Genomic DNA, 26,504 nt, shown 5'->3' with positions numbered 1-26,504 from the left:
TTTATGGGTTCCTAAGCGATGTTGTCCAGAGGAGACTTTGGGTCTGTCTGATATGGTACACTAAGCCTGTTAGCTGGATGTCAAAGGCAAGCGACCAGAGGTGTAGTTTTATTTATTTTTTACATGTTCGTGCATCGTTAGCTTTTTACTTGTTTTGATTAGAAAATGCTTCAAAATTCACAAAGAGTTAACATTAGCTGATGGAGATTATCTCATAAAACAAAACATATAAGATCTCCTTAGCCTTCGTTTACCACAGAACTTATTTTTGACGTTTATCCAAAACCCCTCAAAAAAAAAACATGAATTTCCCCATAGGCTTTGGCCATCAAGCCATGGCAGACTTCGCCTCTATTAGTGCCTCCAAAAAGGCTCCATTACTGTTGCTCTCTATGACGTTGACTCATTGTGTAAAATGAATCCCTTCTAATATTGTATAAATGAGTAAACTGTCTACTGTATCTGTTGCCTCAGTCATTCTCTCCTCGGCCTAATCCTATCATCATCCCCACCTTCTCTAGATTCTTCCTCAATGTTTACTTTTTCCCCATCATTGAAATGTGTCTCAAGTTCATATCTTAGTGTGTTTGCTAAACTCATCCCTGTGTTTCCATAGAATCTGACATTGGCTGGACACTAAATCTGATATACAGTGCCTTGCAAAAGTATTTGGCCCCCTTGAACTTTGCGACCTTTTGCCACATTTCAGGCTTCAAACATAAAGATATAAAACTGTATTTTTTTGTGAAGAATCAACAACAAGTGGGACACAATCATGAAGTGGAACGACATTTATTGGATATTTCAAACTTTTTTAACAAATCAAAAACTGAAAAATTGGGCGTGCAAAATTATTCACCCCCCTTAAGTTAATACTTTGTAGCGCCACCTTTTGCTGCGATTACAGCTGTAAGTCGCTTGGGGTATATCTCTATCAGTTTTGCACATCGAGAGACTGAATTTTTTTCCCATTCCTCCTTGCAAAACAGCTCGAGCTCAGTGAGGTTGGATGGAGAGCATTTGTGAACAGCAGTTTTCAGTTCTTTCCACAGATTCTCGATTGGATTCTGACTTGGCCATTCTAACACCTGGATATGTTTATTTTTGAACCATTCCATTGTAGATTTTGCTTTATGTTTTGGATCATTGTCTTGTTGGAAGACAAATCTCCGTTCCAGTCTCAGGTCTTTTGCAGACTCCATCAGGTTTTCTTCCAGAATGGTCCTGTATTTGGCTCCATCCATCTTCCCATACATTTTAACCATCTTCCCTGTCCCTGCTGAAGAAAAGCAGGCCCAAACCATGATGCTGCCACCACCATGTTTGACAGTGGGGATGGTGTGTTCAGCTGTGTTGCTTTTACGCCAAACATAACGTTTTGCATTGTAGCCAAAAAGTTCAATTTTGGTTTCATCTGACCAGAGTACCTTCTTCCACATGTTTGGTGTGTCTCCCAGGTGGCTTGTGGCAAACTTTAAATGACACTTTTTATGGATATCTGTAAGAAATGGCTTTCTTCTTGCCACTCTTCCATAAAGGCCAGATTTGTGCAATATACGACTGATTGTTGTCCTATGGACAGAGTCTCCCACCTCAGCTGTAGATCTCTGCAGTTCATCCAGAGTGATCATGGGCCTCTTGGCTGCATCTCTGATCAGTCTTCTCCTTGTATGAGCTGAAAGTTTAGAGGGACGGCCAGGTCTTGGTAGATTTGCAGTGGTCTGATACTCCTTCCATTTCAATATTATCGCTTGCACAGTGCTCCTTGGGATGTTTAAAGCTTGGGAAATCTTTTTGTATCCAAATCCGGCTTTAAACTTCTTCACAACAGTATCTCGGACCTGCCTGGTGTGTTCCTTGTTCTTCATGATGCTCTCTGCGCTTTTAACGGACCTCTGAGACTATCACAGTGCAGGTGCATTTATACGGAGACTTGATTACACACAGGTGGATTGTATTTATCATCATTAGTCATTTAGGTCAACATTGGATCATTCAGAGATCCTCACTGAACTTCTGGAGAGAGTTTGCTGCACTGAAAGTAAAGGGGCTGAATAATTTTGCACGCCCAATTTTTCAGTTTTTGATTTGTTAAAAAAGTTTGAAATATCCAATAAATGTCGTTCCACTTCATGATTGTGTCCCACTTGTTGTTGGTTCTTCACAAAAAAATACAGTTTTATATCTTTATGTTTGAAGCCTGAAATGTGGCAAAAGGTCGCAAAGTTCAAGGGGGCCGAATACTTTCGCAAGGCACTGTATCTTTGCCTTTTCTTATCCCATATAGTCTCAAACATGGTGTCCTAGTCTAACCTTGACTTAAATCATCCACTTAGCTTGCCCATCCACTTATACTTGCAGTGTCCCCAGATTCTCTCTATTTTCTCCCCTTCACTGAACGTGGGAACATCACATTCCCCACCTGAAGGTGCATTGACTCCTCCTTTGGTGAATGACTAGGGGTGACTATCATCTACCCAGCTGTTTGTTGTGCTGAGAACAATTTAACCTGTGGTTATGGCTCACCAGCACGTGTGATGTTTGGGGTGGTGAAACTATGTGTATATTCTTGGGCCCAATTAGTCGACTGGACGATTATTTGGTTGTCCGGCTGTTGGTCGACCGAGATTGTTTTAGTCAAGCAATAACATATATATACTACCGTTCAAAAGTTTGGGGTCACTTAGAAATGACCTTGTTATTGAAAGAAAAGCACATTTTTTTCCATTTAAAGTAACATCAAATTGATCAGAAATACAGTGTAGACATTGTTAATGTTGTAAATTACTATTGTAGCTGGAAATGGCTGGTTTTTAATGGAATATCCACATAGGTGTACAGAGGCCCATTATCAGCAACCATCACTCCTGTGTTCCAATGGCACGTTGTGTTAGCTAATCCAAGTTTTTCAGTTTAAAAGGCTAATTGATCATTAGAAAACCCTTTTTCAATTATGTAAGCACAGCTGAAAACTGTTGTCCTGATTAAAGAAGCAGTAAAACTGTCCTTCTTTAGACTATTTGAGTATCTGGAGCATCAGCATTTGTGGGTTCGATTACAGGCTCAAAATGGCCAGAAACAAATAACTTTCTCAGAACCAGAATGCCAAGTTTCAGAAGAAAGGAAGGCTACTCCATGCGAGAAATTGCCAAGAAACTGAAGATCTTATACAACGCTGTGTACTATTCCCTTCACAGAACAGAGCAAACTGGCTCTAACCAGAAAAGAAGCGTGGAAGGCCCCGATGCGCAACTGAGCAAGAGGACAAGTACATTAAGAGTGTCTAGTTTGAGAAACAGACGCCTCACAAGTCCTCAACTGGCAGCTTCATTAAATAGTACCCACAAAACAACAGTCTCAACGTCAACAGTGACCCTGGGATGCTGGCCTTCTCGGCAGAGAACTCGGCAGAGAACGGCAGAGACTGTTCCTCTGTCCAGTGTCTGGTGTTCTTTTTCCCATCTTTAGCTTTTCTTTTTATTGGCCAGTCTGAGATATGGCATTATCTTTGCATTTCTGCCTAGAAGGCCAGCATGCCGGAGTCGCCTCTTCACTGTTGACGTTGAGATGGGTGTTTTGCGAGTAAATCAGCCATTTTCAGCTACAATAGTCATTAACAATATCTACACTGTATTTCGAATCAATTTGATGTTATTTTAATGGGCAAAATATTTGCTTTTCTTTCAAAAACAAGGACATTTCGAAGTGACCCCAAAATGTTGAATGATACACATGTACACATACATACATACATACATACACACACATATATATATATGTATGACGACCTAGGAACGGTGGGTTAACTGCCTTGTTCAGGGGCAGAACAACAGATTTTTACTTTGTCAGCTCGGGGATTCAATCTTGCAACCTTACGGTTAACTAGTCCAATGCTCTAACCACCTGCCTTACATTGCACTCCACGAGGAGCCTGCCTGTTACGCGAATGCAGTAAGAAGCCACGGTAAGTTGCTAGCTAGCATTAAACTTATCTTATAAAGAACAATCAATCATAATCACTAGTTAACTGCACATGGTTGATGATATTATTAGTTTATCTAGCGTGTCCTGCGTTGCATATAATCGATGCGGTGCACATTCGCGAAAAAGGACTGTTGTTGCTCAAACGTGTACCTAACCATAAACATCAATGCCTTTCTTTAAATCAGTACACAAGTATATATTAATATTGCCTGCTAACATTAATTTATTTTAACGACCTAGATTGTCACTTCTCTTGCAACAGAGTCAAGGGATATGCAGCAGTTTGGGCCGTCTGGTTCGTTGCGAACTGTGTGAAGACTATTTCTTCCTAACAAAGACAGCCAACTTCACCAAACGGGGGATGATTTAACAAAAGCGCATTTGCGAAAAAAGCACAATCGTTGCACGACTGTACCTAACAATAAACATCAATGCCTTTCTTAAAATTAATACGCAGAAGTATATATTTTTAAACCTGCATATTTAGCTAACAGAAATCCAGGTTAGAAGGCAATATTAGCCAGGTGAAATTGTGTCACTTCTCTTGCGTTCGTTACACGCAGAGTCAGGGTATATGCAACAGTTTGGGCCGCCTGGCTCGTTGCGAACTAATTTGCCAGACTTTTACGTGATTACAGTGCCTTGCGAAAGTATTCAGCCCCCTTGAACTTTGCGACCTTTTAGCCACATTTCAGGCTTCAAACATAAAGATATAAAACTGTATTTTTTTGTGAAGAATCAACAACAAGTGGGACACAATCATGAAGTGGAACGACATTTATTGGATATTTCAAAATTTTTTAACAAATCAAAAACTGAAAAATTGGGCGTGCAAAATTATACAGCCCCTTTACTTTCAGTGCAGCAAACTCTCTCCATAAGTTCAGTGAGGATCTCTGAATGATCCAATGTTGACCTAAATGACTAATGATGATAAATACAATCCACCTGTGTGTAATCAAGTCTCCGTATAAATGCACCTGCACTGTGATAGTCTCAGAGGTCCGTTAAAAGCGCAGAGAGCATCATGAAGAACAAGGAACACACCAGGCAGGTCCGAGATACTGTTGTGAAGAAGTTTAAAGCCGGATTTGGATACAAAAAGATTTCCCAAGCTTTAAACATCCCAAGGAGCACTGTGCAAGCGATAATATTGAAATGGAAGGAGTATCAGACCACTGCAAATCTACCAAGACCTGGCCGTCCCTCTAAACTTTCAGCTCATACAAGGAGAAGACTGATCAGAGATGCAGCCAAGAGGCCCATGATCACTCTGGATGAACTGCAGAGATCTACAGCTGAGGTGGGAGACTCTGTCCATAGGACAACAATCAGTCGTATATTGCACAAATCTGGCCTTTATGGAAGAGTGGCAAGAAGAAAGCCATTTCTTACAGATATCCATAAAAAGTGTCATTTAAAGTTTGCCACAAGCCACCTGGGAGACACACCAAACATGTGGAAGAAGGTACTCTGGTCAGATGAAACCAAAATTGAACTTTTTGGCTACAATGCAAAACGTTATGTTTGGCGTAAAAGCAACACAGCTGAACACACCATCCCCACTGTCAAACATGGTGGTGGCAGCATCATGGTTTGGGCCTGTTTTTCTTCAGCAGGGACAGGGAAGATGGTTAAAATTGATGGGAAGATGGATGGAGCCAAATACAGGACCATTCTGGAAGAAAACCTGATGGAGTCTGCAAAAGACCTGAGACTGGGACGGAGATTTGTCTTCCAACAAGACAATGATCCAAAACATAAAGCAAAATCTACAATGGAATGGTTCAAAAATAAACATATCCAGGTGTTAGAATGGCCAAGTCAGAATCCAATCGAGAATCTGTGGAAAGAACTGAAAACTGCTGTTCACAAATGCTCTCCATCCAACCTCACTGAGCTCGAGCTGTTTTGCAAGGTGGAATGGGAAATAATGTCAGTCTCTCGATGTGCAAAACTGATAGAGACATACCCCAAGTGACTTACAGCTGTAATCGCAGCAAAAGGTGGCGCTACAAAGTATTAACTTAAGGGGGGTGAATAATTTTGCACGCCCAATTTTTCAGTTTTTGATTTGTTAAAAAAGTTTGAAATATCCAATAAATGTCGTTCCACTTCATGATTGTGTCCCACTTGTTGTTGATTCTTCACAAAAAAATACCGTTTTCTTTCTTTATGTTTGAAGCCTGAAATGTGGCAAAAGGTCACAAAGTTCAAGGGGGCCGAATACTTTCGCAAGGCACTGTATGACATAACGTTGAAGGTTGTACAATGTAACAGCAAAATTTAGACTTATGGATGCCACCCGTTAGATAAAAAACAGAACTGTTCCGTATTTCACTGAAAGAATAAACGTTTTGTTTTCAAGATTATAGTTTCCTGGATTCGACCATATTAATGACCTAAGGCCCGTATTTCTGTGTGTTATTATGTTATAATTAAGTCTATGATTTGATAGAGCGGTGGTAGGCACCAGCAGGCTCGTAAGCATTCATTCAAACAGCACTTTCGTGTGGTTAGCCAGCAGCTCTTCTCAATGCTTCAAGCATTGCGCTGTTTATGACTTCAAGCCTATCAACTCCCGAGATTAGGCTGGTGTAACCGATGTGAAATGGCTAGCTAGTTAGCGGGGTGCGCGCTAATAGCATTTCAAACGTCACTCGCTCTGAGACTTGGAGTAGTTGTTCCCCTTGCTCTGCAAGGGCCGCGGCTTTTGTGGAGCGATGGGTAATGATGCTTCGGGGGTGGCTGTTGTTGATGTGTTCCTGGTTCGAGCCCAGGTAGGAGCGAGGAGAGGGACGGAATCAATACTGTTACACTGGCAATACTGAAGTACCTATAAGAACATCCAATAGTCAAAGGTATATGAAATGCAAATTATATAGAGATAAATAGTCCTATAATTCCTATAATAACTACAACCTAAAACTTCTTACCTGGGAATATTGAAGACTCATGTTCTAAGGAACCACCAGCTTTCATATGTTCTCATGTTCTGAGCAAGGAACTTGAACGTTAGCTTTCTTACTTGGCACATATATATATGTGTGTGTGTGTGCCCAAACTTTTGACTGGTAATATATATACCTGCAAAAACACACACACACACACACACACACACACACACACACACACACACACACACATATATATATATATATATATATATATATATATATATATATATATATATATATATACATATACACACACACACACACACACACAGTGGGGCAAAAAAGTATTTAGTCAGCCACCAATTGTGCAAGTTCTCCCACTTAAAAAGATGAGGCCTGTACTTTTCATCATAGGTACACTTCAACTATGACAGACAAAATGAGAAAAAAAATCCACAAAATCACAATGTAGGATTTTTTTAATGAATTTATTTGCAAATTATGGTGGGAAATAAGTATTTGGTCAATAACAAAAGTGTACCTCAATACTTTGTTATATACCCTTTGTTGGCAATGACAGAGGTCAAACGGTTTCACAAGTCTTCACAAGGTTTTCACACACTGTCGCTAGTATTTTGGCCCATTCCTCCATGCAGATCTCCTCTAGAGCAGTGATGTTTTGGGGCTGTTGTGATGTTTTGGGACTGCAGTGATGTTTTGGGACTTTCAACTCCCTCCAAATATTTTCTATGGGGTTGAGACCTGGAGACTGGCTAGGCCACTCCAAGACCTTGAAATGCTTCTTACGAAGCCACTCCTTCGTTGCCCGGGCGGTGTGTTTGGGATCATTGTCATGCAGAAAGACCCAGCCACGTTTCATCTTCAATGCCCTTGCTGATGGAAGGAGGTTTTCACTCAAAATCTCACGATACATGGCCCCATTCATTCTTTCCTTTCCTTTCCTTTACATCGTCCTGGTCCCTTTGCAGAAAAACAGCCCCAAAGCATGATGTTTCCACCCCCATGCTTCACAGTAGGTATGGTGTTCTTAAGATGCAACTCAAAATTCTTTGTCCTCCAAACACGACAACTTGAGTTTTTACCAAAAAGTTATATTTTGGTTTCATCTGACCATATGACATTCTCCCAATCTTCTTCTGGATCATCCAAATGCTCTCTAGCAAACTTCAGATGGGCCTGGACTGGACTGGACTGGACTGGCTTAAGCAGGGTGACACGTCTGGCACTGCAGGATTTGAGTCCCTGGCGGCGTAGTGTGTTACTGATGGTAGGCTTTGTTACTTTTGTCCCAGCTCTCTGCAGGTCATTCACTAGGTCCCCCCGTGTGGTTCTGGGATTTTTGCTCACCGTCCTCGTGATCATTTTGACCCCACGGGGTGAGATCTTGCGTGGAGCCCCAGATCGAGGGAGATTATCAGTGGTCTTGTATGTCTTCCATTTCCTAATAATTGCTCCCACAGTTGATTTCTTCAAACCAAGCTGCTTACCTATTGCAGATTCAGTCTTCCCAGCCTGGTGCAGGTCTACAATTTTGTTTCTGGTGTCCTTTGACAGCTCTTTGGTCTTGGCCATAGTGGAGTTTGGAGTGTGACTGTTTGAGGTTGTGGAGAGGTGTCTTTTATACTGATAACAAGTTCAAACAGGTAACGAGTGGAGGACAGAGGAGCCTCTTAAAGAAGAAGTTACAGGTCTGTGAGAGCCAGAAATCTTGCTTGTTTGTAGGTGACCAAATACTTATTTTCCACCATAATCTGCAAATTAATTAATTAAAAATCCTAAAATGTGATTGTCTGGATTTTTTTTTCTCATTTTGTCTGTCATAGTTGAAGTGTACCTATGATGAAAATTACAGGCCTCTCTCATCTTTTTAAGTAGGATAACTTGCACAATTGGTGGCTGACTAAATACTTTTTTGCCCCACTGTGTGTGTGTATATATATATATATATATATATATATATATATATTACCAGTCAAAAGTTTGGGCACACCTTCTCATTTCAAGGTTTTTCTTTATTTGTACACTTTTCTACAATGTAGAATAAAAGTAAAGACATCAAAACTATGAAATAACACATATGGAATCATGTAGTAACCAAAGAATTGTTAAACAAATCAAAATGTTACATTTGACATTCTTCAAAGTAGCCACCATTTGCCTTGACGACAGCTTTGCACACTATTGGCATTCGCTCAACCAGCTTCATGAGGTAGTCACCTGGAATGCATTTCAATTGACGTGTGCCTTGTTAAAAGTTAATTTGTAATGTAAAAGAAAATCTTATTCTAAACAAAATGTAATCTTTTTTTTCTCGTCAATCTACCCACAATACCCCATAATGACAAAGCGAAAACAGGTTTTTAGATTTTTTTGCAAAGGTATTAAAAATACTCAACCGAAATACCTTACTTTCATTAGTATTCAGACCCTTTGCTATGAGACTCGAAATTGCGCTTGGGTGCATCATGTTTCCATTGATCATCCTTGAGATGTTTCTACAACTTGATTGGAATCCACCTGTGGTAAATTCAATTGATTGGACATGATTTGGAAAGGCACACACATGTCTGTATAAGGTCCCACAGTCGACAGTGCATGTCAGAGCGAAAACCAAGCCATGAGGTCGAAGGAATTGTCCAAAACAGGATTGTGTCGAGGCACAGATCTGGGGAAGGGTACCAAAAAATGTCTTCAGCATTGAAGGTCCCCAAGAACACAGTGGCCTCCATCATTCTTAAATGGAAGAAGTTTGGGACCACCAAGACCCTTCCTAGAGCTGGCCGCCCGGCCAAGCACATCAATCGTGGGAGAAGGGCCTTGAGCTCCAGAGTTCCTCTGTGGAGATGGGAGAACCTTCCAGAAGGACAACCATCTCTGCAGCACTCCACCAATCAGGCCTTAATGGTAGAGTGGCCAGACAGAAGCCACTCCTCAGTAAAAGGCACATGACAGCACGCTTGGAGTTTGCCAAAAGTTACCTAAAGACTCTCAGACCATGAGAAACAAGATTCTCTGTTCCGATGAAACCAAAATTGAACTCTTTGGCGTGAATGCCAAGCGTTACGTCTGGAGAAAACATTGCACCATCCCTACTGTGAATCATTGTGATGGCAGCATCATGCTGTTGGGATGTTTTTCAGCAGCAGGAACTGGGAGACGACTCAGGATTGAGGGAAAGATGAACAGGGAAAAGTAGAGATCCTTGATGAAAACCTGCTTCAGAGCTGTCAGGACCTCAGACAGCGGTGAAGGTTCACCTTCCAACAGGACAACGGTCTTAAGCACACAGCCAAGACACAGGATTGGCTTTGGGACAAGACTCTGAATGTCCTTGAGTGGCCCAGCCATATCCCAGACTTGAACCAATTCGAACATCTCTGGAGAGACCTAAAAAATAACTGTGCAGCGAAGCTCCCCATCTAACCTGACAGCTTGAGAGGCTCTGCAAAGGAGAATGGGAGAAACTCCCCAAATACTGGTGTGCCAAGCTTGTTGCGTTATACCCAAGAAGAATCAATGCTGTAATCGCTGCCAAAGGCACGTCAACAAAGTACTGAGTAAAGGGTCTGAATACTTATGTGAATGTTTTTTTGCAAAAAAAAAAATACAATTTCATCCATTTTAGAATAAGTCTGTAACGTAACAAAATGTGGAAAAAGTCCAGGGGTCTGAATTCATTCCAAATGCGCTGTATAAGGAAAAAATACACTTAACATTTTAGACTAATCGATTGGTCAAAAGAACAGCCCTAGTGTATTGTGTTTTGAACCACTCCAGCGCTGGGAAAGATTTAAATGTTCACGATTCGACTAGAGAGATGCCTAACAACGCATATCATGGCTGGTGAGTCATTGTTGCCAATGTCACACTTAGCAATGACACCCTCCGCCCATTATCGGCCTTGCGTATTGCCTTAGGCGCCCCCCTCGGCTCTCTACTCTGACGATTGCATTTAGTCTAGTTTTGTATGTCCTTGGTAATTGCGTCAGATATGCCAGCAACACTAACACAGACATCTTTCCTGTTGACCTTTGCAGAAAGGTCCTGATTTTCCTGACTTTTGTTGACAGAACTACTAATAACAGCGGGAACAGTGGATGTGCATTATGTATTCACTTACACACTACACAAAACCAACACCCATGAAAAAAACTATTCATATTTTCTCGTCATTGTTGACCATGTCTTTATATTCTTAGTGGACTTTGGAACAGCTTGGCATGAAACTGCCACAGCGTGGGTTCCCTTTGCTGCCACACCCAGCTCTGATGGGGCCTTACTTTGACACACGTTTTCTCTCTCTCTCTCTCTCTCTCTCCCTCTCTCTCTCTCTCTCTCTTTCTCTCTCTCTCTCACTCACTCACTCACTCACTCACAACACACACACATGTCCATGGCAACAGGCTTGAGGTGTGTTTAGGTCGTGGTTTCCCTGGTATACTCTTGGCACCGGGGTGGGTCCAGCCAGAGCGTGTTTGTGTGTGCTCTGTAATCGCTTCCCTATTATATGCATGACAGAGTGATGCCATTACACACCGCACGCAATATGACGGCATGGTGCCGGCTGGTTAATGGTTGACCTTACCCGTCTCCACCTTTTACATGCATTCCAGCATTGTCAGAGAGAGAATGTAAGTAGGATAGTCTGTGTGTGTGTTTCTGTATCTGTGTGTGTGCACGGGCACATGCATTTGTGGCCCTCAGGTCCTTTGCTCAATTTGTGCATATGTATGCAGGTTTGGGAAGGCTTGGGGACGTCTTACCATAGAGAGCATACTGCACTGGCCTCACAAAATCCCCCCCTCCCTTCTGTCACACAGTAACACTTAATTAGGAACAATCTCACATCCTCAACTCCCCTCCTAAGTCTGTCAGAACAGAACATTTAATGCGATGAGACGTGCATTGGCAACAGCCACCTTGACCCAATGATATACCCTTTTCCGCCTCTGGGCGTTGTGGCACAAAGCTTACATCAGGCCTATGAACCACAACACAGAACATGTATCCATTCTGCATTGCTTGTTTGGACATCTTTTCAATCAGTTGAATGCTAGGTCTCTTGAATATGCATGGAATTGTAACCTTACCTTTCTGATAAATTAAACTGTAAAGAAGATTGTTTTAAAGAAGACTTATGTTAATTTAGTGTTTCTGTGCTATGCTGTACACGATGAAGCTATGGTGGTGCACTTGTATCTTCCATCTTATTCACCCATTCTTGGAAAAACCCAGTGAAAAGCATGCAGAGAAATGTAGTTATGAAACGATCTTCCAATATCCCCTCATGTGCTTCCTCTGAATGAGAAAATGTCATTTTGACATCAATGGAATGAAAATTGCTCTACAAGACACTGCTTTGCTATCTAATGGCACATTGACGTTATCAGCTCTCAGCAAAATGGACAACCCCATTGATAGTAGGCAATTTGTAAAGTGGACCCAGAAGTCTCATGCAACAGCGTAATTAGTTGTGGTTTCCTCATGAATGGATGATTTTGATTCTCCGCTTCCGAAATCCAGTTGAAAAAGCCTGGGATCAGAATTGGGCAATTTTGCTTGGTTAGTGTCCCTCATGCAAAGGAACCATTTAGCTCTAAGCCCCAATTGAAATGTCAGAGCTCTTCAAAATCTCCCAGACACCCACCTACATGTTTTGCTGTGTTTCTTTTCAGCTCATTACCATTCTCAATGTAGACCTCAAGATTTTTTACTTTCCTCCAAGAATGTTGACTGGCAGGTTGCGTTGTGGCGGTGAAACACTGTGTCCAGACAGATGGACAGAGAATCTCAAAGCAAGCCCAGCAGCTGCCCTCATCCTTACGCAATAACCCCTGTGTCACTCAAGCTGCCCCATGACGGTGCCCATGACATTTGGAGATGGGCAAATAAGACGGACAATAGTCTTTACCTCCGTACTGCCCTTGTCGAGAGCATTGTCTGTTTAGTGTGTGTGTGCGTGTTGTGACTTTGGCCGGACATGGTCTGGCGTAAGGACAGCTGTCACATCTCCAACCTGTCACATGTCACAGAGAGGAGATGCTACAGGGCATCAACAGACAGAGGCAAGGAGCGAGAGGAAGAAAAGAGAGGGAGAGAGAGAAAGACGGATGAGAGGAGGGAGCAAGGCTAACAGTGGAGTAGTGGCCACGTGAAGGCTTGACTTCAAGCAGCCCCCCACACACACACACACACATTCATACACCCTCTCTCTCAACCCCAGTCTTTGGGGCTGACTCACATACTCCCGGGTGTGCAGTAAGTAACTGTCCCCGTCCACCCACCTCCTTAAGGACTCCCTCCCTGACTCGCAGTCCTTCAACCGGGGTCATTTTATAGACTCATTACTCCCCATGGAGAGGTTCTTCATTAGGCCCTGCCTGTGGAGAGAAGAAAGGTTTTTAAAATTGTTCGTTTTTCTGCTCTGTACTTAAGCAGGCAGCACTTGGCCCGAAGTGTATTGCTGTAGAAAGCATACAATCTGTGTATAAACGCATAGAGGCATTTTGTTTTTTGGGGAGCACTTTGGGACTCTTGTTTTCGTTTTTGGGGATTCACATTGCAGTCGGCATTAAAGCTCCCATTGTCAAAGATATTTTCTTACATAAATGTGTATTTTTCTACAAATGTATTGTTGATTAAAAAAGATATATATGTTTACAACAAATATATCGCTTACCGTCTAGTTATAAAAATTATAGCTTCAAATGTGTAGGTGGTTCAGTTCTGTTCTCAGTGTTAACACCACTGCTATCACTCCCTCATTCATACAAATCCTTTTCCTGTTCTTGATTCATTTACATTACCCGATCTTAAGTTCTTAGTTCGGTAAGTCAAAGCCCAGAGATAGCCTCCTAAACTAAGGCCAAATGTAGTATTCTACCTCGGAGGTCGCACCCAGACTTTGACATCTGCACTGCCGTTTGTGAGGCTGTAAACTTTCCCACCAATCATCTTCAGGTGGATGTAGTTGGGCCATTTGTAAGGTCATGTAGGCTGAAATTGTGAGTTTACCCCTCTGTCACTCAGCAACTCATGATTGGAGATGTCCCTGGAACACCTCATTAGAGTATGTTCTGAATGTGTTCTGAAGTTCTGTATGCATATTACAAGTCAGGATTTTGGCCCCATACGGAAGAGGACATTTATGCAACCAAAACTGCAGGGAGGCGTGGATGCACAGAGGGATTGTACCCATACAGACACGTGTGTATCAGCATATTGCAGCAGACTAATAGTGGTTGATAGCTGTAAAAAGAAAACAGAAGAGTTCGGGGTCCTCCCTGGTTTTGTTGTTTCCGTGATGTCGTATGTCTTTTGACAGCTGCTTGTCGTTTTTTGGGACGAGACGAAGTGAATCATCTCCAAACACGGTCCTTTGACTGTGCGTCTGAGACGAAAGCCTCTCAAGGACCGTGACGCAATGCTACGCATGCTGAAGAACCTGATGTTCTTTCCCACCCCAACTCTCACCTTCTGTACATTCCTTCTCTCTCCGCAAGCGTTGCTTTCAAATAAGTATCTGTTTGGTCACCTCACTGACGACAGACGAGGCCTGAATTTGACAGTGAAAACTTTGGGAAATGACTATGCCTTACCTTCCCCCCTCATCTTATTCTTCCTCCTCCCTCACCTTTCGAGAGGGAGCGTAGTTGCTTACTGGCGCATACATCCACTATATTGATGCAAGCTGATTCAATCAGGCAACTCCTTTGAAAGTCAGACACTATTTTCTTTTACTCCCCCTTTCTTTCTCCCTCTATGTTATTGGCTGTGACAAGAGGGACAGGATGAGACATGAGGCAGCCATCGTCATTGTTGTGGCTGTTGGTACATACTCACACACACACACCAATATCATTTGGGAAGAAGTGTTATATGTTGTGTGTTGTGCAGCACTCTTCTGCACCGGGCTAGATGGAAGAGAACTTTCTCCTTGCCTGCAGAGGCAAATGTCAACATTTCTATTCATATTGTTTCTGAAATACGAAGTCCGGTACGGCAAAGTCCCAAAACTGAGCCACCGAGACTAATTCAGATGGGTCATTTTGAGCCCCCCCCTGTTGAACCAGTGGTATGGAAAACCCAACGTCCATGGGGAGTGTGGTGGCCATCCTCATTCAGGACCAGAGAGGGAGTCGTTGATGGGAAGGAGTCATATACCCAACTCCCTCAAGCCTCATTTGTAACGCTTTTAATTCAAACTCAACCGCAATAGCAATTAGGTTGCACAAAATACAATTAACTGCTTTGACTCTGAGAGAAACTGCCCAATGAGGGAGTGCAAACAGCCGCCTTTGGCTCATTCAACCGTTTCACATCTATCGAAGAAAAGCCATCTTCTCTTTGACAGACCTCATTCATTGTGCCTGCTTTGGTTACGTGGTTTTCCGCGTTGAAACGCCTGGCTAAGGAAACTGGTAGCGCCGCGCCTCAACACATACCGTATGGTGGTGGGGGAGATTCCCTTGCCGGGAAGGGCAGCGATTAGCACAAATGGATGAGTTCAAACCGACTGTAAGACATTTGATTAACTCCCCAGCCCTCGTTCGCTTAGCGCAAACCGTGAGTGCCGCTTAATGTCGGATCCTGCTAATGATGATCCATAATGGTAGGGGGGCTAGCTCTAGGAAAAATGATATAGAAAGGGAACGGGGGGAGGAAATCAAAACCTTGAAGAGATGGATCAGCATGATCGGCTCATCTAGAGCGGCTTCGGGTGGCTTCTCTCTCTCTCTCTCTCTTACTCTCACATGATTTGATTGGTACTTCCCGTCATCAGCGCCACTACTCGGCTGCAGCTGTCGAAGTCAGCGCGGCGTGAAACTAATCAGATGTATCATCTGGTCTCTTATCTCTTTCTTTCTTCTTCTTCTTGTTCTCTCTATCTGTCTCTCTTGCCCTTTCTTTCTTGCCCTCTCTCTCTCTTTGTGTGTCCATCTCAAACACATACACTCAGATGTATTAAATCAGGCTTGGACTGGGAAATGACCCTATGCAGGCTAAACTGGACTTGTTAGGGTTGAGTTTGACTCAACACTGAAGTACAGCTCACCTGTGTTTTTTTTTATCCAATATTCTACAGTATAAGAAGATATTCATTGATTTGATTAATTCACAAATACCGGTCATGGAGAAGTGAAATGATTCTTATTTGTGAGTACTAACTCCCCCTCTCCCTCAGGACACAACGTTGGACCCTGGGGAAGACGTGGCTCTTCTCTCCGTCAGCTTTGAAGACGCAGAGGCCACCCAAGTGTTCCCTAAACTCTACCTGTCCCCCAGCATTGAACAGTAAGTGTATGAATCAGTTAATATGGTCATTGGTGCTGTATGGTTTAGACTTTCAGAATAGTGAATAAATGCATGCTGAGGAACCACTGGCCTTCTACGCCTTCAGAAAAGGGTTTAGGGATTTATAAAATAATGATTATGATAATAATAATAATAATAGTATTATTTTCAATGATATTCTGATTTAATCTATTAAGTTTTTGTTGGAAAGGGTTAACACTGAAGACAAATATTATCCCATCAGGATTTTTCTTTGCTGGTCTCTGGGAAATTAAGTCAGCCATTGGCTAGGCCGTCAGATGTTAGATAACGGCATCTGCCATTCAACTGTATTAGAGAGTGACAGTAGAATCAACCAATTACAATTTGACTTAATGGGTGGGACCGTTTTTACAAAAACTCATGGCCAACAGGCAGGAGTTTTTCCAAGGTCTAGCTAGCTAGCTTTTGTTGTCGGCTAGTTTGCAGCAGGTGTTACCAAAGAGGATGTTGTTGCTAATTTGTTAGCGTCTCCCTTTTCAATAATAACTTTCAACCAGAAGTTAAGTTTCAATGAGCATCATCTGGTGAGTGGAACTGTGTTTTTCATTGCAGCGCACTTGCGTTAGCCATCTCTTTGAAAACCATGTTGTGTGAAACATGTTGCATTTAAAGTGGAACTTACAAAACTTATTAAAATCATTTCACATACACCTCCAAGAAGAATTAAAAAATAAAAAAGAAGACAAGTGACTAGACATGGTCATTTTCACATTTTCATAAATTCTTAGGGAATTATGTATACTTAGGGATTTGTGAAAATTCTATAGCAATATATAGTGGGAAAGCGTCTGTGCGTTTGGACAATTAATAGACACTGCATTAAATAAAACCTAATACAAATATCTATCTTATCCAGGATTCTACACAGACCGGTGCACTATAGCCAATCAGAGATAGTAGGCTTTATGAAAACAAGCCATTTGCCACAGAGGCCTGCCATCATTCACTTTGAACTGGACTGTGTGTTTACAGGCAGTAGTAACAGTGTGACTTTAGAGCATTAGAACGCATTCGCCAAAAGCCACAAAATACACCTGAATGGTTTTCTGCAAATATGTGAATACCACAGGAGTCCTTTTACATTTGGGAACTTCACATTCCTATTGATCAAACAACCATGAAAAGGTAGGCTCTCAGTTATGCACATCAACAAGATCAACAACTAATACTTGCCAGAGCAAGATGAGCTAAAAATCTAACAAAGGAACATTAGATAAACCCTCAAACTTTTCAGCTAGTTGGCTGTCAAAATTGCACTGTTAAACGATGAGGAATAGTTGCCTCCTCGTCCTTCTGCAGTTGGCCTGCCAATGCATGCTTGTCCCAACCAAGTACCCAGGCTAACTGCTAAAGTTGGCTAGCTTGCTAGCTAGCTACTTCCAGACACAAATGAGAGAAGTCTGACAATGTTACTCGCCGTAGCAAGGCTGGTTAGGCTGTTTACATGTTATCTAGAGCAGGCCTGGGCAATTCCAGTCCTCAGTGGCCTGATTGGTGTCACACTTTTTCCCCATCTCTAGCACAGCTGATTTTAAACTAATTGCATTCTAAACTGAAGATCATGATTAGTTGATTATTGGAGTCAGGTGTGTTAGCTGGGGCAAACGTGTGACACCAATCAGGCCCCTGAGGACTGGAGTAGCCCAGGCCTGATCTAGAGTGTTCTTTACCAACTATTACTTCTTTGTCTACATTTACTGTCACCGGTCGTATTCAGCGGGTGTCGCGTGTTCATAAATTCATTCATCAATTGTTCTGCACACTCAGACAAGAGTGCTCTGAATTCTGAGTAGATAGCCAGAATGAATTTGCGAATGCAAGAGAGATGCTAACAGGATAACAGTCATTCAAGTTCTTGCTAGCTTACCAAATGACACCTGCATCTCTAGATATGTTTAGCCACTGAAAAATGATATGAGGGGAAAAAGTCAGTCACTCACCCACTCCTCCAATTGCATGACATGACATCCTCCTAGCAGCTAGCTAGTTAGCTATCTAGCTAACGTTAGGCTCTGTTTTTAGCTTGCTACATAAATATATATACTAGCCTATTAGCCACGTTATGACTTACTTGTGATCATTGCCCTTGCTAGTTTGATTATATTGACGTTCCCAGACTTAGAGTTTTTGTCCAGAATATTGAGTAATTGAAATTGAAACCGTGCATCCCAAATGGAGGCAGCAAACAATGTACCAGGTCAGCTGTGATTTATAACCTGATAGCAACCAATTTACAACCTGATAAGACTACCAAGAAATGTATTGGTGAATTATATGAATCATGCTTTGAACTGCATCCATCTATTCTGCCAACAATGCTTTAGTGTACGTCATGGAACGTTGAGTCAAATAGAACCTATTTATAAAACCTCTTATAAAGTTGGTTTTGTGGCATGAACTGGGAATTGGATATTTTTGACTGATATGATTGTCATTTTTTTTCATATCTCGAAAGTTGTTCAAATGCTGTCAGTTCCACTTTGAAATGTAGGTCACAGGTTACTTTGTGTGCTAAACGTGAAATCTTTTTTGCAAAGGGAAGTAGTAGATGTACATTTAGATTGGGAAATGCTTAGTGGTTGTGTTTTTGCATTCTTATGATTGGGACCTACTGGCTTATTATGTCTGAGTTTATGGACAGCTTATCCTTTAACAGCATGTTGTGTGTGAATGCTGTCTTTCCATTTGCCTTATGCAGTGTTGTTGTGGTGCCTGGAGAAGTTGGTATATTCAAATTTTGCCAAAATTTTCCCAAATGGCTTGCCCAGGGAAGAAAAGGCAACCTGTGTGAAAAATTATGTTTTCGTATCTTTCTTCGGGAGTTTTCCTATAGATTTTTCAGATTTTCACTTTCAAAATAACACTTTTTTTTTTTAATCCGTAAAAAAAATGGTGGTGTAGACATGGATCCAATGTCTACACCCCTGATGCAAATGAGGCATGAGGACAATTGCACATAACAAATAGTCTACTAACCAAAACTAAGGACAAAATGTTTTTAATACCTGGTTTGCATACCCATTGTTACCTAAGTTAGCATTTACTGGTAGATGTCACCAGTTGAAACGTCTTTCCAACCCTACCGGCTACCGATGTCATTCATCTGTGAGCTGCTCCATGCCAGAACCAGTTGAGAGCTGTACGCTCTTGCTGCCTGCAGATGATATTCCGCAGAAACTAGGCTGTGTGCAGCGAGCATGTTTCATGTGCTTTGCGATTGTGTAGGCTACTCTGTGCATGATTTCTCTATTGTACTACATAATTGATCAATCATATACCTCCACTACTCTACTTTGATGTGCATCAGTAAGTATTAAGAAGGGAGTATACACAATTCCCACTGAAATAAAAGGGGTTCATCGCTTTATTCCTGTGTAGCCTCCACTACACCACTGGCCCTTTTGTGTTTTACAGAAAGTGCACTCTCCTACATGAGTGCGCTGGTATTACGGTTGCTGTCATTTCAGAATCGCGAACCTATCACACACTGAAGACCTATAGGTGCCCCACTGTACTAACCTGTCACACACTGAAGGCCTATAGGTTCACCACTGTACTAACCTGTCACACACTGAAGGCCTATAGGTTCACCACTGTACTAACCTGTCACACACTGAAGACCTATAGGTGCACCACTGTACTAACCTGTCACACACTGAAGGCCTATAGGTTCACCACTGTACTAACCTGTCACACACTGAAGACCTATAGGTGCACCACTGTACTAACCTGTCACACACTGAAGACCTATAGGTTCACCACTGTCACACACTGAAGACCTATAGGTGCACCACTGTACTAACCTGTCACACACTGAAGACCTATAGGTTCACCACTGTACTAACCTGTCACACACTGAAGACCTATAGGTGCACCACTGTACTAACCTGTCACACACTGAAGACCTATAGGTGCACCACTGTACTAACCTGTCACACACTGAAGGCCTATAGGTTCACCACTGTACTAACCTGTCACACACTGAATTACTATAGGTGCACCACTGTACTAACCTGTCACACACTGAAGACCTATAGGTGCACCACTGTACTAACCTGTCACACACTGAAGACCTATAGGTTCACCACTGTCACACACTGAAGACCTATGGGTTCACCACTGTCACACACTGAAGGTCTATAGGTGCCCCACTTCGCAAACATGTCTATAATAGATATAAATGCTATTAAGATACCCTATTAATGATTCAATAATATTTGGCCTGGCAAAGCGGTTTTATGCGCTGACCGGTCTCGAGTACTACAACACTGCAAGACGCTACTAAACAGAGTACCATTTTCCTAGTACTCAAGACAAAATAACATTTGATAAATTATACGCATGCAATAATCATGGCAAGTACCACTACCATCTAGCCACACTACACAAACAATACATGTATCCTTCTCGTCCAGGAATTGCGAACTAACTGAGCCTGTCTAAAGTAAATTTAAGCCTCTGCTTGTCCCATAAGCAGAATATTTCAGGGTTATCGCCAAACATTTTATTAAAAAGAACATGTCTCAGTCCGTCATACAGAGGGCAATAAAACACTAAATGAATTTTGTTTCCGACTTCCCTAAGATCACACAGTAGGCAAATTTTACCATCTCTATAGCCAAAGGGAGGGTGCCGGATCTGAGTTGTGCACAAACTGACCTTTGGACTTTTGTAAGTTTCAGGCGGATATACGGTTCAGGGGTGTAGTTCTCTTTGAAGAGAGTATACGTTCTAAGTTCAGTTTAAATCAAATGTCAACTGCCCATTTTTCATTGTGGATCAGAAAAGGCTTGTCCTTGATTTGGCTAACACCACTATATATATATATATATTCAGGAACAAATTACCATGTGGTGTTAGCCAAATCAAGGACAAGCCTTTTCTGATCCACAATGAAAAATGTATATATATATATATATATATAGAGAGAGATAGAGAGAGAGAGAGAGAGGTCTTTGTTTCTGGCCATTTTGAGCCTGTAATCAAACCCACAAATGCTAATGCACCAGATACTCAACTGGTCTAAAGAAGGCCAGTTTTATTGCTTATTTTATCAGGACAACAGTTTTCTGCTGTGTTAACATAATTGCAAAAGGGTTTTCTCATGATCAATTAGCATTTTTAAATTATAAACTAGGATTAGCTAACACAACGTGCCATTTGAACACAGGAGTGATGGTTGCTGATAATGAGCCTCTGTACGCCTGTGGAGTTATTCCATTAAAGATCAGCAGTTCCCAGCTACAATAGTCATTTACAACATTAACAATGTCTTCACTGTATTTCTGATCAATTTGATGTTGTTTTAATGGACTTTTCTTTCATAAACAAGGACATTTCTAAGTGACCCCAAACTTTTGAATGGTAGTGTATATTGAAGAATTAAACAAATATTAATATGCAAATATTGTACAATCCAGGTGTGCAAAGCTCTTAGAGACTTACCCAGAAAGACACACAGTTGGAATTGCTGCCAAAGGTGATTCTAACATGTATTGACTCAGGGGTAATTAATAAGGGATATTCAAAGTCTGCTTTTTATTTTACCCATCTACCAATAGGTGGCCTTCTTTGAGGCAAATTTAAACCATCTTAAATTCAGGCTGTAACACACCAAAATGTGGAAAAAGTCAAGGGATGTGAATAATTTCTGTATTTATAAAACATAGGAAAATAGCATTTTTGACTGCCCTGGGCCTTTAAGAGCAAGCCAATGTGACAGTGGCAAGCAACAACTCCTTATAAGTAGGACGAAACCTTAAAGAGAACCAGGCTCTAGAGGAGCCCTTTCTCCTGGCTGGAGAAAGATGTTCCGATTTGCATTTCTGACCATTACTGTCAGACAGTTGGCCCCAAATCTCCTCAAAAACTTGACTAGATGAGACAGACTTGTAGGATGCAGATGGAGAGCATGTAAGGCGTAAGAAGATGATAAACAAAAATGCATTGTGAAAACCGCAGCGCATGATGTCATCAATGTATAATTCGACACGCCAGTGTCTGGACTCGTGTTCCTTTAAAAAGAAAGAAGAAGAACAAAAGAGATAGATGACACATAGTCAGTGTCTGGGGCTGAGAGTGACTGTGCGTCTGTGGGCGTGAGTGTGTGTGTGTGTGTGTGTGTGTGTGTGTGTGTGTGTGTGTGTGTGTGTGTGTGTGTGTGTGTGTATACTTGCTTAATTCGCATATATGTTTGTACATCTAAGTGTTCGTAAGTATGTGCATATGTGTACTGTACATGAGTTTGTGTGTGTGTGCATGTGTGTGTCAGGGCAGAGTGTCAGGTATGTAAACATCCCCTCTCTTGACCCCATGCCCCCCTCTAGCCGGCCTGGTCTGGCCGTTCGTGCTTGGAATAATCTCTGGAGATGTTTATTTAAGAGCGCACTCCCTGTCATACCAGGTTAAGGGGCCTCTGCCCCCTCTATCTCTGTCTCTTTTCATCCCTCCTCTCCCTCGACTTTCCTCACTCTCTCGGTCTACACCCCAGCACTCTTTGTCTCCCTTGTTTTTTTTTTACTTCTCCTCACACTGTTTCTCCTGTCCTCCATTTTCTCTCTTTCCTTTCTTCTCTCATTATCTCTAGCTGTCTCTTTCTCTCACTGTCTCCCTGTTGGTCATCTATTCTCTCTAGCTCTTTCTCCTTTCCTCCATCTTTCGTTCCCCTTCTCTGTCTCTAGCTCTGTTTCGCTCTCTGTCTTGCGGTGGCGCTCTGTCTTGTGCTCACGCTCTGTCTCGCAAACAATGTGTGATTGTGTGTGAGAGTTAGGCTACTTGGAGGGGATTATTGGGTAGTTATGTTCATCGGGCTGACCCCCAGTGTTAACTTGACGTTATTGAAGGATGATGAGGTTTTGGCAATGTGAAGATAAGAATTCCAGAGGATGGTACCTCTGTATCTGATAGAGAATTGACTATGTGAGGTGCGGCAGTGGGGAGGGGTGAAGGTTATCTTAGTGTCTTGTTTTATGTAGTTGGATTTCAGAATTAACCTGGAAGAATCCATTGAAGGGTTTAGGTAAACTGTCTGGGAGCTATGAGTATTTGTAGATGAAAGTGTATAACTGACTATTTCTTAAACCAAAGTGCGGATGGAGCCAGGTAATTAGAGAAGGTTAGTCTTGCACATTTATTTTGTATGATGAGTAATTTGTGTAGGTAGGAGGCATATATACTGGGCCAGACAATATTACGGTAAATGAGAGATGAGCAAATTAAGCTATATTATAGACTTAGGAAGCAAGCCTGATGAACCAAACCACTAATCTTTCTGATGATACCAACAGATTTCATCACTTTGCTACAGACAAATTTCATATGAGGATAACTTTTCATCAATTAAAACTCAGAGCAATCTAATGGATGTGACTTGTTCCATTTCATTCCCACCAATTGAGACTTCTTATTCTGACTAGTGAATACAAAACTTTTTTTTTTTTTTTTTTTTTTTTTTTTTACACTTAAAGATGTTTTGTTTATGAGTTACTCCCCTGCACTCTCCACACTACATTGAAGTACTCTCTGACAGTGCTATAGACCACCGGGGTCGGGGTCATTCGTCAACTAAATTTCCATTCCCATCAATTCAGGAAGTGAATTGCGATTGCAGTAACAGATTTGAAAATGTGCCATATTTATTTTCAATGAGGTTGAGAATGCTTGCATCCACCCTACTAACAGCCAAGAGGAGAAGCATGCCAGCTTAGCTATGTGTGTCTGTGTTTGTGCGTTCGCAGGCTTGACCTTGCCCATGTGCTAGACCAGGCTGCAGTGGCGTTCGGCGCCCTCCTCGGCCAGTTGAGTGAGGAGAATGGACAGAAAGAGGCTAAAGGCATGAAAGAGGAGAGCGGGAAAGGGTGGCGCTGGGGAGGAGAGATGTAGGAGAGAGGGCTGCACAGCAGACCCTACTATAATATGGACATATCTGGCCCTTTGAGGAAAAAGGTTGAGCCCAAACAACGTAGCGTAGATTCCGAAGATTTTAATTCCGTATTTACCTCAATAACTTTAGTCTCAAGCTATTTCATGTTTGTATGTTTATGTACGCTTGCTTGAGTGTAGTATTTTCGTGTTGACTTTGGGCCTTATGACTTTGCGTGCGTGCGAGCTCCAAAAGTATTGGGACAGCGAGACATTTTTTGTTGCTTTGGCTCTACTCCAGCACTGTCAGCTTTAATTTGAGGTATACTGATCCATATTGGGTAAACCGTTTTAGACCAATAGTGTTAGAACAAATTCACCTATGTGTATTAAAACAGTGAAAGGTTTAGTATTTGTACCCATATTCTTAACGCGCAAGGATTACATAAACACTTCTACATTATTGTGGATTACGAATAATGATGAGTGAGAAAGTTAAACCCACAAATATCATACCCCCCAAAAATGCTAACCTCCCCTGTTATTGTAATGGTGAGAGGTTAGCATGTCTGTAACTTTCTCACTCATAATTTCAGCATTATTCACGATTCATTCTGGACTATCCATGATCATGATAGCATCCACATTAATGTAGAAGTGTTCAGAAACATATTATATTCTTATTTACAATAAAAGTGACTCCAAAATGACACATTACATTATTCACCATTCATTTCTATTGGGCACAAAATTATCTGAAACACAATACAAACAGCAAGAGGATCCACCAAGTTTGTTTAGTCAGGATCCAACAAGTTTGTTGAGCTTGATGTAATCATTGCATGCTATGAATATGGAATCAAATACTAATCCGTTGACTACTTTAATACACATACAAGTGAACTTTTGGAGCTCACTGTATGTCTGTGTGTGTTCCCTATACCCGTGTCTTTGTTGCTTGTGTTCTCGCTCCACTTTGGCCCTGGCTTTCTGTCCCCCTTCCCTTGAAGCTGACCCGGCAAAGAAAACGTTTTCTCTTTCCTTTTACTCTCTCCTCATTCTCGCTCGCTCTCTCTCTCCCCCTCCTTCTCCCCTCATCCTCCTCTCCGCTCCTGATCTCTCTCTCGCCTCCTAGTCAGTCTTGCTGGCGGAGCCTCAAAGAGAGAAGGAAAGAGAGTGGGACTTGAGAGAGACGTTTGATATCTCATTTCCCTCTCTCCTTTTCTCTCTCCTTGGAGGGCTGCGGTAGCTCCAGGATCTAAGGCATTCTGGGAGAAAGTGAATCTTTTTTAATCCCCTCAGAGCTATGACGTTGTACCTTTCTCTCTCTTTTCAAACAGACCAGCCGTTCCAGCGAGAGATACTATACTTCATAGCTATTCCACTGACACCCATGTATGTACTTGCCTATACATGGGCTGCAGCTATTGTGCGTTCGTTTGTACGCTAGTTCGCTCGGACTTAAATACTTTCATGCCTGGTCCTCACCACTCTTCCTCGCGCATTGATTCGGTTAAGAGAGGATCTTCACCTACGCTTTTGTGTTCATGCAGTTGACTTCGTTCCTCTCATTGGGATATTGAAGTGCGGCATACAAAAAACCTTAACATGTACTGTTGTTATTCAGAAGTACATTCAATAGCCACTTGAATAAGGACAGGCTGTGCTGTACTATCTTGTGAAATGACTTGAGCCTCAAGTTCAATTTCATGCTACCGATTGTATTTAAATCATTTAACGTTAAATGGACTTGGTTATGTCAGCCATATACAAGGCATCTACCAATGTCAGCCATATACAAGGCATCTACCAATGTCAGCCATATACAAGTCATCTACCAATGTCAGCCATATACAAGGCATCTACCAATGTCAGCCATATACAAGGTTTAGATTGACAGCCCATGTCTCTTCCATCCTTCTCTTTACTCATTTTCCTGCCTCCCTGTTACCTCTCCTTTTTTCTCCATTCTCTCGCTTTTCTTCTCCACCGTTGGCTGGTCTGGACCTGACTGTACCCAGTCAGTCTATGAGATGAGTCGTTAGCCTCTCGCTCTACCCAGAAAACCTGCAGTGTTACATAAAAGAATCGAGTGGGCACTGTCTCTGCCCCCAAACCAAAGCCTATTTGGGAGCCAAAGAAAATCAACAGAGAGAGACAGTTTTAGGCTGCGGCAGAGCAATGTTTGGGTCTGTGTGTATGCATATGTGAATGCAATTGCCTTTGCTTGTAATACATGCATTACACATCTCTAGTGTGCTTGTATGCTTTTCCATATGTGTACTTGTGAACCATTGTAAGCAGCCAAGTTATTTGCGTTGTTCCTCTCTATAATATTTATCCTGTAGCTGCCTATAACCCCATATATCTAGAGGGAGCAGCATAGCATAGCCGCGGGCACCCACC

At 41.9% G+C, this 26,504-nt stretch overlaps 1 protein-coding gene across 4 annotated transcripts in view; it reads left to right on the top strand.

Moving 5' to 3' along the window:
- babam2 (BRISC and BRCA1 A complex member 2) overlaps positions 1-26,504 on the top strand; it is a 198,737-nt gene that overhangs the window by 126,416 nt on the left and 45,817 nt on the right. For all 4 annotated transcript variants that reach the window (XR_016491855.1, XR_016491854.1, XM_021584324.3 and 1 more), the window contains exon 7: positions 16,087-16,196. Coding sequence is in view for 2 of the 4 variants with exons in the window: in XM_021584324.3 (XP_021439999.1) it covers positions 16,087-16,196 (110 nt within the window). In the remaining 2 variants the exon portion in view is untranslated. The remainder of the gene's footprint in view (positions 1-16,086; positions 16,197-26,504) is intronic.

This window comes from Oncorhynchus mykiss, chromosome 25 (assembly GCF_057628025.1).
Source record: "Oncorhynchus mykiss isolate SJ-2025 chromosome 25, ASM5762802v1, whole genome shotgun sequence".
In the NCBI taxonomy this organism is placed as follows: domain Eukaryota; kingdom Metazoa; phylum Chordata; class Actinopteri; order Salmoniformes; family Salmonidae; genus Oncorhynchus; species Oncorhynchus mykiss.
The sequence above is the reverse complement of the archived record's forward strand: the minus strand, read 5'-3'. Positions and strand labels throughout refer to the sequence as shown.